Source organism: Rhinoraja longicauda, chromosome 7 (genome assembly GCF_053455715.1).
Source record: "Rhinoraja longicauda isolate Sanriku21f chromosome 7, sRhiLon1.1, whole genome shotgun sequence".
Lineage (NCBI taxonomy): Eukaryota > Metazoa > Chordata > Chondrichthyes > Rajiformes > Arhynchobatidae > Rhinoraja > Rhinoraja longicauda.
In genome coordinates this window covers 63,368,895-63,381,371 of record NC_135959.1, presented here as the reverse complement: position 1 = coordinate 63,381,371, position 12,477 = coordinate 63,368,895, and the positions used below count along the sequence as shown (strand labels likewise).

The following is a 12,477-nucleotide window of genomic DNA, read 5'->3' as shown; positions in this document are numbered from 1 at the left end:
TATGCAAGTCCCGCCATCCCAGGGATTAATCTGGTGAACCTTCTCTGTACTCCCTCTAATGCAAGGCAACAAAAAATATCAGAAGGCAAATCTTATTAGGCAGCTACTTTTAAGTGGTATTTGGCTTCATTCTTTATCTCTTCATCATATGATAGTGGTAGAATGTACAAGTTGATGTCTAGACTTTGGAGTTACGTAATGGTGCCTGTGGAAATGTCACCCATGTGCCCGGTTTGGTCACATCTTCATGTTTTTCCTGGTGTTCAACAAAAATTACTTCAAGGTGCAGGAACAATCCAGATTTCTTCATAGGTACTACCTTGAGTTCATATATCCTGACATCTGCTTACAGAAAGTGACGTCCAGTTTATGAATTGTAACTTATTGAGGGGAAGACTACTTGTAACGTTTGGAACTGGGATGCAGAAAGCAGAGAATGCTTGTGGAAAGTTTTTTTTCGGACTGGTGTGCCTCAGGAGTCAGTGTTGAACCCATTGTTATTTGGCATCTATTTCAAAGATTTGAATGTGAATGTACAAGGCATGGATAGTATCACAACATGCTGGAGTAACTCAGCAGGTCAGGCAGCATCTCAGGAGAGAAGGAATGGGTGACGTTTCGGGTCGAAACATCACCCATTCCTTCTGTCCTGAGATGCTGCCTGACCTGCTGAGTTACTCCAGCATTTTGTGATACCTTCGATTCGTACCAGCATCTGCAGTTATTTTCCTACAGGTGTGGATAGTAAATTTGCAGTTGACACTAAAATAGGTGATATTTTAAGCAGTGAAGATATTAGTCAAGATCTACAGCAGGATCTTGATCAGCTAGGTAAGTGGGTTGAATAATGGAAAATTTAGTTAAATTCAGATAAGTGCGCGGTTTTGCATTTTTGGAACTCAAATTAGGATAGGACTTTATCAGTAATTAACAGGGCCCTATGGAGTGTTATAGAACAGAGGGGCCTTGAAATATAACTACACAGTTCCCTGAAAGTGATGTCACAGATGCACAGGGTGATGAAGAATGTTTTAGGCACACTGGTTTTATCAGTAAGAGCATTGAGTGTCAAAGTTGGAAGGTTATGTTGCAGTTGCATAAGAGGATGCACTTGGAGTATTGTATGAAAATAACTGCAGATGCTGGTACAAATCGAAGGTATTATTTCACAAAATGCTGGAGCAACTCAGCAGGTCGGGCAGCATCTTGGAGAGAAGGAATGGGTGACATTTTGGGTCGAGACCCTTCTTCAGACTGATGTCAGGTGGGCGGGACAAAGGAAGGATACAGGTGGAGATAGGAAGATAGAGGGAGAACTGGGAAGGGGGAGGGGAAGAGAGGAACAGAGGAACTATCTAAAGTTGGAGAAGTCAATGTTCATACCGCTGGGCTGCAAGTTGCCCAAGCGAAATATGAGGTGCTGTTCCTCCAATTTCCGGTGGGCCTCACTATAGCACTGGAGGAGGCCCATGATAGAAAGGTCAGACTGGGAGTGGGAGGGGGAGTTGAAGTGCTCAGCCACCAGGAGATCAGGTTGGTTGAGGCGGACTGAGCGAAGATGTTGAGCGAGTTGAGGCGGACTGAACACTTCGTTCAGTGCCATACAGGTCAAGATGATGGCACATGCTTATGGAAATAACCAAATGTTATCAGCACATGTGATTATGGCAGAACTTGTGTGCGGGATGTCAATCACAAAGATGTGGAAGAATGACTGTGGCCACCACTGATCTCTGTAGAACTCATCATTATCTTCATTGGCCTCGTAAGATGGATATGGAATTAATAATGGGAAATCGTAATCTTGATGAGGTATAACGTTTGTTTGCATTGGACACTTTAATCATCAGTCCCTTTCATTACATTGTTTCATCATCAAATAAAGGTAGAATGGATGGCACCATTCTTCTCCCAGCATTGAGCACATACTTCAATAAAAGCTGTGAGGTATAAGGCCTGCTTGCAGTAACTTAATATATTCCTTTATTCGTCCCACACCGGGGAAATTAACCGCAGCAAGACCTGAAACCATCAAGATTGTCTGATGTTGTGATGTTACAGAAGGATAAAGGCATAGCTGCAGAGACTAGCTGAGATTAATTGGGAAGCTAGGAGAGTTGTCCAGTTCCAGTTTTTTGATATTACAGCTTTGGTTGTTCATCAGTGAGGCACCTTTTCCACCGAAATATACTCCAAATACATTGACTAAACGAGTCATGCTGGTTTGGCAGTCATGCAAGTTGCAAGTTGCAAGACTGCCAAACCAGCATGACTCGTTTAGTCAATGTATTTGGTGTATATTTCGGTGCAACTGGTTTCAAACAGAGGTTTGCCTGGAATTGGATTTCCCGCTCCAGAAATAATTCTTCCACGTGGTGTCAAAGCAAATCACTTTGTGGCGACTCATTTAGTGACGTCCACTTTGCTTTACTTCCGAATCACATCATAGAAATCTAGAAAATCTTAATCCTGTTGGACAGCATAGTTGGCCCACACTATTTTCCATTCTACCTTCCTTGCACTTGTATCAAATGTTTTCAAAATATTTGTTCAACCTTGTCTTGAAGTGAATATAAGCAACTTTATCTACAAGCATTCTTTATTGCAAAATCAATGGTTGTATTTACCCAACAAAAACTGTTCAGCTCATTTTCTGCTTCCAGCTCTACGCTGCTTGTTGGTGCAAAGTAAATTAATTCAAACTGGTGTTAATCTTCCATGCGCATCTCCAAGTTATCTTTGAATCGTTGTGCTCCAAATGAAGAGTTGTAATGTGAACAATAACCTGGCTTGTACTGGGGTAAAAGTGCAGCGATTGGAGCAAGCAGACGAGCCTGCCTTTGGTTCCCAACTTGGTGATTTCAGATGCAGATTTAGCTGCTGTGCTGAGAGGCAAAGAAGGTGCTTCCTCGCCGATGGTGACTGCTTATCCATCTCACTGGGTTGTTGACAGACGTTCTTCATTGACTGCGACAGCACGGATGGCTGTGACGAGAGTGAACAGTTACAGGAACCAAACAACGATTTTTAAAAAAACATATTAAAGGGAGTTTTTTGATTATACTTCATATAAACCTGAATGGACCCACGCACCCGAGTGAGAGGCCTGTGTTGTGACATGAAGCATGTCAGGCATAAGACTGTTGCTGGACTCATAACATAGTCTTTTGTTTTACAACTGGATTTACTACATAGTCTTTCCAAGACATGGTGTGTCCATTGCATCTCTCCAATCGCACAGGACGTGAAACATTTAACAACAAAAGGCAAAAACTTCCTCTAATTTGGCCGAGGAGTTAGTGGAATTAGATTCACTCCAGAGGAACAGAAGCGTTCCCATTCAATAACTTTCTCAGTCCACAAAAAAAAAGAGAAAACCACGCCAAATTGTGGAGAAACTTCATGGTGAAACAAGGAGAGGACTCGGTCCCGCCAGCCAGCCGAGCAGTTGCACTGAGCTGTACTTAGAGGCTGACTTTTCTTTTCAATGAATCAGCCGCCTTTGCACTTCCACCCCCCAAAAAAATAATAAAAAATTCATAAACAAATGTGCCGCTTCGCCCATTTTGTTTGGTGTTTGGAGCCTGTGGTTTTATTTTCCTTTCCATTCCCTTGTTTACTCAGGCAGTGGCGGTATAGTTCCGCTAGTCTGTGTGGAGGGGAGAGCCTGCTGGCTTTGCTCTCTCTCCCACACACACACACACACCACACAATGTGATGTGAGGAGAGAGGAGAGGAGAGGAGAGGAGAGCGGAGCGGGCTGGGTGCTTGGAGGCTGCAGACGGCGGCGGCGGCGGCGGCGGCGGCAGTAGCAGTAGCCCGGAGTCAGAGCGCAGACGGTGCCGCCAGCCCTGCACACACCCCTGCCCACCCCACCTCTGGATGGCCGTGGACAGCATCGCCTGCACGATCCCCGCAGCTGCCCGGCGCTTCTCGCCAAGTTTCCGCGGCGTCTGTTCTTCCTGAAGACTTTTGTGCGAGTGTGTGTGTGTGTGTGTGGTGGTGGTGTGTGTTGTCTTTCTCTCTCTCCCACCCTCTCTCTCTCTCTCTCTCTCCCCCTCCTTCCCCCTCTCTCTCTCTCACCCCCTCTCTCTCTCTCTCACCCCCTCTCTCACCCCCTCTTTCTCTCTCACCCCCTCTCTTTCTCTCTCACCCCCTCTCTCCTCTCTAACCCCCTCTCCTCTCTCTCTCATCCCTCTCTCCTCTCTCACCCCCTCTCCCCTCTCTCTCTCTCTCACCCTCTCCTCTCCTCTCTCTCTCTCTCTCTCTCTCTCTCACTCATCCCCCTTCCCATTTTCCCACCCTTCTCGAGTAGTTTTCTTTCTTTCCTCCCCCCTCTCTCTCTCTCTCTCTCTCTCCTTCCTGCACGTTTTCCCCCCTTCTCCAGTAGTTTTTTTCCCTTTCCTCCTCCACACTCTCTCTCTCTCTCACTCTCTCTCTGTTGTGTGGACGAAGAGGGACAATCTGTGCCTGCCCTCCTGCCTTGGTTGTGAGAGAGAAAGTATCCGTGGGAGCGAGCGTCTCACCATTTGCGAGCATTGAAGGGATATAACCGTAACACAGTGGAAAATGGATTTCGGTCGCCTTGAAGGAAGTGCATTGAAGGGTCCGAAATGTGTCTGTTGAGATTTTGATTGGATTCAAACAAGGACCAAGACTTTTTTTTTGTTTAAATATCTACGAACCTTGCAATTTATTTCTCCGAGGTTCAACAAAAAAAACCACGCACAAGAAAGGCGAGAAAGTTGGCAAGGTAGTGTGTTGTGAGGATCTTAGGATGGGGGATTACAACATGCCCCCAAACCCGAAGCACAGCGCAATCGTGGAGAGGTTGAGGCAGAGGATTGAGCTGTGTCGCCGGCACCATGCAGTCTGCCAGGTCCGCTACGAGCAGAACCAGCCGCAGCGTATTGAGCAGGAGCGAAGGAATAAACTCGCCCTGCACCAGAAGTACCTGGACACACGCAGCAAGAAGACCCCGAAAGCTAAACAGCATCAGCACGACAGCAACCGTGCCCCCAAAACCTGTGATAGCGACCAGCCCGCAGGACCTAACGCATCGACCGAGCACAGGAATCTCACTCTGATCGCTGTAAGTTCTTCACTCGCTTTACTTTTGCCTCCTTATCTCTAAAGGGGAGGTGTTTTGCTGGCTTGGGGGGGGGGGGGGGGGGGGGGGGAGGCAACGACACGTTTTGGTGATGAGTTTGGAATTCCCTTTGTTGTTTTTGTTCAGAAGAATTTGGTTTGGGGTCAGCAGCTAATTTTTCCCCCCAAAATGTGTTATGAGACTTTGAAAAGTGTGCCTTAAAACTGATTTGATTTCTCCAGCTTTTTGAATGGATCTTTCTGAAAACGATTTGCATGAAATTGTGAACAATTGTAACAATTATGGATTAATCTCGAGAAATTCATAGCAATGTTGAAAATGCTCCCTCTTTTAAAAATGGCCTTGTGCATCACAGCTAAGGTATTACATTTTAACTTATTTAAAGTTCCCCAAAGTGTTATCTATTGGTCTCCTTATCTCTTTTGTGAAATAATAAGCTGTGACCTGTGTGGAGGGTTCACTCTTTGGCATAGAGAAAGCCAGCCTTGGCTGAACTGAATGACCCTTACATCTCATTGGAAGAAATAGCAGACCAGACGTGTGATCAATAAATTGAATCTGCTCACTCAAAACTTATGAATTGGCTAAGAAGTCACCTTTCCTTATTTCAATGGTTAATTGCCATTAGGAAAAGAATTGCTTTGATTTCAAGAAAGATGTTGATGTTTTCAATTGTAGTTTTGAATAACAGTCACTGGCAGCTTCTTGTACAGAATTACAAACGGCACTTAGGAAAATAAAGATGTATTATTTTAGGTTAGGGCTGATTTGCATTGCCTAAATTAAAATTGTAGTATCGTTGCTTTGCAGATAGTTTGCAGCTATCCATTTGTATTATTATTATCCATTTGTGTTTGTGTATGAAAGATAAGTGTCTGAGTCGGTGCAAACATTTGTGAATGCTTAGTGCCTGAGCTGGACTAAAACTTGTTGACAATGGTGTGTCTGTTCTTTGAGCCATGCTATTGTGAGAAAGATATTGCTGTATCTCTTTCTACATTCGTTTTCTTGTGTGTCCCACTTCTTGTGAGAATATTGATCCTAACTGTGGAATGTAGTTCTATAGGTGCCAGTTGCTCTCTGGGTTACTCAGTTTTGGTTATTAATACGAGCTTTGCCAACAAGTGCCAGCAAATATGTAACTGGCAGCCAAGGGGTGCACCATTCTTGCATCTTATCCTGGTGTCCTTGTGTTTGCACTTCAGCAGGGGTTACCAGGTAGTGATTTGTAACCCAGTTGTACATTTGCCTTCCATGATGTGGAAGAACTGAGGCCAATTGTGTGGCAACTCGTGGCTGAGAAAAGAAAACAGATCAAACCAGGGTCTTTGTTATTTGGCATTGCCATAGCTACACTCTGGATTAATTTCTCAATTGTGATTTTTGCAGAAATTGCAGAATTCTCAGCGTTCGGCAATTTCTTTGATGTAGACAGCCAGTGCTGAGTGCTGCTCCTTTCACTTTGCACACTTTATCTCAGTCACACAAAGACTCTCTGTTCAGTGCATGGTCATAGAGCGCAGGACAAATGATGGGCATTGCACACTGTCTGTTTCAGAGAGTCAGCCCACCCTGCCAGCACGTGCGATTCCAAGATGGGAAACCCAGAACCCTCTTCCAGGCCGCACACCACCGAGTGTTGGTGTCACTGCTGTTCTCTCCTGGTGTGAGAGGAAGCAAACAAGTGACAGCTTGACCTCTACTCCTTCTGGGCCATTCGTGGTGGATGCCACCTTGCAAGTCTCTCGTGCTCAGTGAAGAATGTTGTGTGATGTCAGAGGAAGGATGGCTGGTTGTTAACATGACCCACAAGAAAACACCATTATTGGCTGGCTGAAGATGCTTTTAAGATGTGCACCAAACTGTTTATCTCCCTCATTTCCCTGACTCTGAACTTCGTTCCCCTGAAACAAATATGCCTCCTGCCATGTGGAAATTGCTGCTATAAATATTGCTTTTTTCTTTGCAACTTTGACAATCTCTTGACTAACTTAAAATTTTGAAGTCCATCTGCACTTTTTTTTTACGGGCCTTCTTTATGAGCCATTAGGATTTTGTGTGTGTGGGTGTGTGTGCTGAGTGCACACGCAAGTGTGTGTATTTAAACAATGCTACAATTCATAAGCTATGAAGACATCTCGGATTGAAATTGAATCTAATTATAAACTGTAATTCAATGCTTTGATTGAATTACAACCTTGATCTTGCTCACAGTTATTTGTTTCTATATTGTTAAGTAATTAAAAATCATTTTCTAAAAATAACTGTTTATTTACACTTTTCACAGCAGATAACATATGTTTTAATTTATAAACAGGGAAACGATTTAAGAATAAGAAGAAAGTAAATAAACATTAAGAGCAAGAATTGTATCTGTGTGTTTACGTACTGTTGACAATGGCTTCTTTAAGGCATGGGATCAACACCACGCGAAAAAAACATGCTTAAGTGAAAATTCTTTGTGCTTTTAACAGGATAGCTGTGTGATAACTTATCACCCTAAATCACTGTCACCACTCCTACCACCTGTGGTAGACCTGTAACCATAAGACCATTGGTCTTGTTCCTTTTGCTCAACTCAAGGCAGTCCTTCCTTCCTCTGATTTAACATTTTGCAATGCTAATTCAGGAGAAAGTCAACAATATTGTACTGCAGTTTAATTTTACACAGTTAGGTGGCTAAAGAGTGAAAATATATCATCCACATCATTCAATTCTTAAATCGTAATGACAACATTCAATATAGCGAGTCGTGATAGTGGTTATTTCTGTGTGACTTAAGTAACAAGCATCTGGTAAAAGGAGTATGAGGACACCAGTTTGAAAGAAATCTAGATCATTATCATGCAGATAACAAATTGGAAAAAGAGAGCGTTTAGGGACTTTCTCTGTAAAGGAGAAAAGTGTGTTTGGAATAATCTTACCAGATCCAGAAGTATGTCTTGATGACTGTAAATATTAAACAACTGAGGTTTAAAAAAAAAAATGACTGCATCCACAGCCCTCTGAGACGAGAAAAAATGCATACTGCCTCTTGCCTTTTAAGTGAAGAATGTTTCCCGGATTTACTCTTATGGAGACAGAGCAAATAGTTCTATGGCTACACAGCTCCAAAGTCCTGGCATGAATTCTGATCTTCAGTGCTGTTTTTGTAAAATATGCATATTCTCCCTGTGACCACATCGGTTTTTCTCAGTTGCACTGGTTATTTCCCTCTCCCAAACATGTACAGGTCTGTCGGTAAATTGGCTGCTGTTAATTGCTCCTGGTGTTGATGCGTGGCAGGAAAATCGGAGGAAGAGTTAATGGGATGAGTTAGACACATTGCCAGTAGATGAATGGGAAGTGGGACTGGTGGGATTTCTCTGATAGCCAGAATGGTGTCAGTTTGTGTTGTAAGGAAATATAACAAATGAGTAAGGGTTAATAGATTCTGAGGGGAATTGGTAGACATGTGAGTGAGAATAAATTGCAGGTCAAGTCAAGTCAATTTTATTTGTATAGCACATTTAAAAACAACCCACGTTGACCAAAGTGCTGTACATCAGTTCAGGGGTGCAGGGAAATAAAGAGAAGGTGAATGGGATTGTGTAAGAAGGAACTACAGATGATGTAAATTTCCCCAGTGTGGGACGAATAAAGGATTATATTATTATTATTATTATGGTGGTTTAAACCGAAGATAGACTCAAAAAGTTGGAGTAACTCAACAGGACAGGCAGCATCTCTGGAGAGAAGGAATGGGTGACATTTCGGGTCGAGACTGAATCTGATCGAGACCCTTCAGAGTGAATATGAAGAAGGGTCTCGACCTGAAATGTCACCCATTCCTTCGCTCCAGAGATGCTGCCTGTCCTGCTGAGTTACTCCAGTTTGTTGTGTCTATTTCAGGTGAATGGGGTTGTTCTGCGAAGAGCTGGCATAGATCCAGTGCACTGAAAGGCCGCCTCCTTTATCATAGTAAGTTGATGCAAAGCAAATTTGTGCAGCCTTTTCTTTTATGCAAATTTAGTTGTTTAAGCCATGGTATCAGTCTGGGTGAAAGGTTAATCATGCTGAAATAAATCAAATCACATGCTCAACATTTTAGTTGCACTGTGTGATTCTAGCAAAGTCAATAGACAATAGACAATAGGTGCAGGAGTAGGCCATTCAGCCCTTCGAGCCAGCACCGCCATTCAATGCGATCATGGCTGATCACTCTCAATCAGTACCCCGTTCCTGCCTTCTCCCCATACCCCCTCACTCCGCTATCCTTAAGAGCTCTATCCAGCTCTCTCTTGAAAGCATCCAACGAACTGGCCTCCACTTCCTTCTGAGGCAGAGAATTCCACACCTTCACCACTCTCTGACTGAAAAAGTTCTTCCTCATCTCCGTTCTAAATGGTCCTCAAATTCCAGCAAATACATCAGTTTAAAAATGCATAGCTTATTTTGCACATATTATGACATCCGGCAGAAAGTAAATACTTTTGCAAGTTCGTAAATTAGTTCTAGTTATAGGAGTCGGTGATGGTGTTTGTTTTATTTCTTGAAAGCATTAAGAACAGAGAGACCTGGTATTTGCCCAGTGTTTTTGAAAACGTAATTCATTGTACTACTTTTAGAAGCCATTAACTTGTATATAAACATTACAACTAATTTGCACCCTAAGTTACCTATTTTAGTTGAAGGAGTTATGCAGACAAGAGGATTTCTCTGTGCTCTTCACGTTGAAATGCGGGTGATTAGAAATTAATTCCTGTTGTCCTACTAAAAAGTGTTCTGTGACAATGACACCAGGTTGGACATAGTTTTTGAAATTCAGTTGCATAATGGAACTGGACTTTGGTCTGTGAAGTTGCTACAGAACAGGGCTGAATTTCTAGAGAGGGAACTTCAAATATCTTTAACAAGTTGACTGTTGTAGCTTATAACATAATCCAAAGTAGAATGCTGTGAAAGACATTGTGTTATTTTGAGACTGTGTGACGTGTTAATTTAGGTTACACAATAGGTTTGAATGAAAGCTTGCTTACCTGCTGATCCAAAATGTACAATGAATATTAGCTGGACCTACCTCTCCCTACAGTGTTATCATATTAATATGTTAGAATCTCTTTTTTGGGGGGGAATGCGAGCTGAAATAAAAGAGTACCACTGGAAAAAACAATCAATAATCTTTAATGGAACATGATGAGCTGGAAAATTGCAGTACAAACAAAGGCATCTGTAAAGAAAAACTTGTTTTCACTCACTTGGCTTGTCGAACAATATTCCAGATTATATTATGCGAGAACGTGTTTTACTGTTTGTGTTAGTTGCACCAAATGTTGCATGAAGAATTTTCCAATTATAACAATGCCTATTTTATCAAATTTGATATAGCAACAACAACAAAAAATCTCGACCTGTTGAATCTGATTTTAAGTTATTGAATAATTAGAATAAAAAATAATTGATTTGCCAAATATCTTTGGAGTGTTAATCCATGTGTGAAATCAGATTATTGTTTGGAAATTATTTATTAACCTAGATTTGAGATCAACTTGAATCAAACATTCGCTGTTTGGTTTTGTTCCACAGAGGCCTGGAACCTATAGTTGAAAGGCAGTGAAACTGATATCATTGGATATCTTCACACCATGAAACTGACAGCAATTGCGGGATTCCTGCGCATGTTTATGCTGAAGCGGAAATCCCAAAGTTCCTGTCTGTGATTCGGCTGCAATGAATGAAAATTAGCTAAATAATGATAATTTCATGCATTTACAAAGTGTTCTCACTGTCAAATGTCCTCACAATATTATCTTTCATTGCATAAGGTGTAAGTTTATAAATGTATTTTATGTAATATTTACGACAACAAATTTCAAAGCCCTTCAATTAAAAAGAAACTGATTTTATGTTTTTATGAATCATCAGATAATATCCTGTGATGCAATTATTTTATTTTTAAAAATTCTTTAAAGAGGCATTTCTTAATCTTGTGTGTATATTCAATATTTTTTAATTTAGCACAGAATTAAAATGTGTACGATATTAATTTAAATAATTCATTTTCATTCTCTCAGAGTATTCTTCAGCGAGGTAGGTTGCTCACTTGGCTCAGTAACATCCCAATTGCTGGTCAACATGGCTCCCTTTGATGTCACACTTGGCAGCATCTGATGTGAAAAAAGGAAAGCCCATTCCACAGGAGTTTATACACCTTGATGGGCAATTTATTTTGGTATCAGTGGTTCGCATTGTTAATTCCCTTTTGGCCACAAAATCCAGGCAATCATATCTCTAAATTATTGGCTTGCAAGCTTTTTTCAGTTGTGTTTGATAATTTTCAGGGGGTCTTCTGTTTGTATTTACCCTATTTGAATCTCAATAAAGTCCCTCGTTTATTTGTTTTTTCTTAGTGCATTTTATTTTAAGTGACTAGATATTATTACAAAGGAGTAAATGATGGGTAAGATGGAGCAGTTAACCACCTAGGTACAATTCTTATTTCAAAATACCAGCCAACAAAAGTTTTGAAATTGACTTTCATACTGATGCAACACCTGTGTAAATAACTTGACATCAATGGTAGTCTGTTAAGACTAACATGAATGTTACATGATATTTTTATTTTGTTTAAATGTTTTCCATTTGGAGGTCACCATAAAGCCAATTGGCTTGTACTGCAAGCAGATAGGTATCTCTTTAGTAAATCTATCCAGAGTAAAGATGAACTTTGTCGAGGTAATAAGGTGTTGGCATTGGTTATTTTATACTGTCCTGAAGAACTCCTGCTGTAAGATGCTGTGTTGAAAACAAAGAAGTGGCATTTGTGCTGGAGTTCTACTTGTAATCAAAGCATTTCCACCAGATCTTTTAAAGCCAATTCATTGAATTTAGATAACGGTCTGACAGCTTTTCCCATAATTTTATATCTAGAGCTATATATAACATTAATTGTTTAATACTGCAACAAATAATCTGTTCCATCCAGCATGGTATTTGTGTAGGTAACATAGATTGGACCTCATGAGGGGGTTTGTGTGACATTGCAGGTTTATTTGGTTTCTCAGAATCATAAAGAGCTTTTGTTTTACACGTGCCTCATTCCAAGTTCTTGCTACTTCTTCAATTTTCTGACAATACTTGGTTATTGCCATCAACAGCTTGACTAAGATCAATGATTGGTAGAAAATCATCATTCAATGTCTCTTCACCCCGGGAACATCTCTTAAATCCAGTTCAACCTGAGCTTATGATGGTTTTATCTGCTTTTGGATTCCTAGTCATAGATGCACACAGCATAGAAACTGGCCCTTTGGCCCAACTCGTTCATGCTGACAAGATACCTCAGCTAAGCATTTGGCCGCTTGTGGTCCATATCCTTATAAACCTTT

The 12,477-nt window shown here is 41.4% G+C and overlaps 1 protein-coding gene across 2 annotated transcripts in view; it reads left to right on the top strand.

Moving 5' to 3' along the window:
• Positions 1-3,664: 3,664 nt before the first annotated feature.
• Positions 3,665-12,477, top strand: part of maml2 (mastermind like transcriptional coactivator 2) — a 340,367-nt gene continuing 331,554 nt past the window's right edge. For both annotated transcript variants that reach the window (XM_078402742.1, XM_078402741.1), the window contains exon 1: positions 3,665-5,092. In XM_078402742.1, coding sequence (XP_078258868.1) covers positions 4,778-5,092 — 315 coding nt within the window. In that variant the 5' untranslated portion in view covers positions 3,665-4,777. The remainder of the gene's footprint in view (positions 5,093-12,477) is intronic.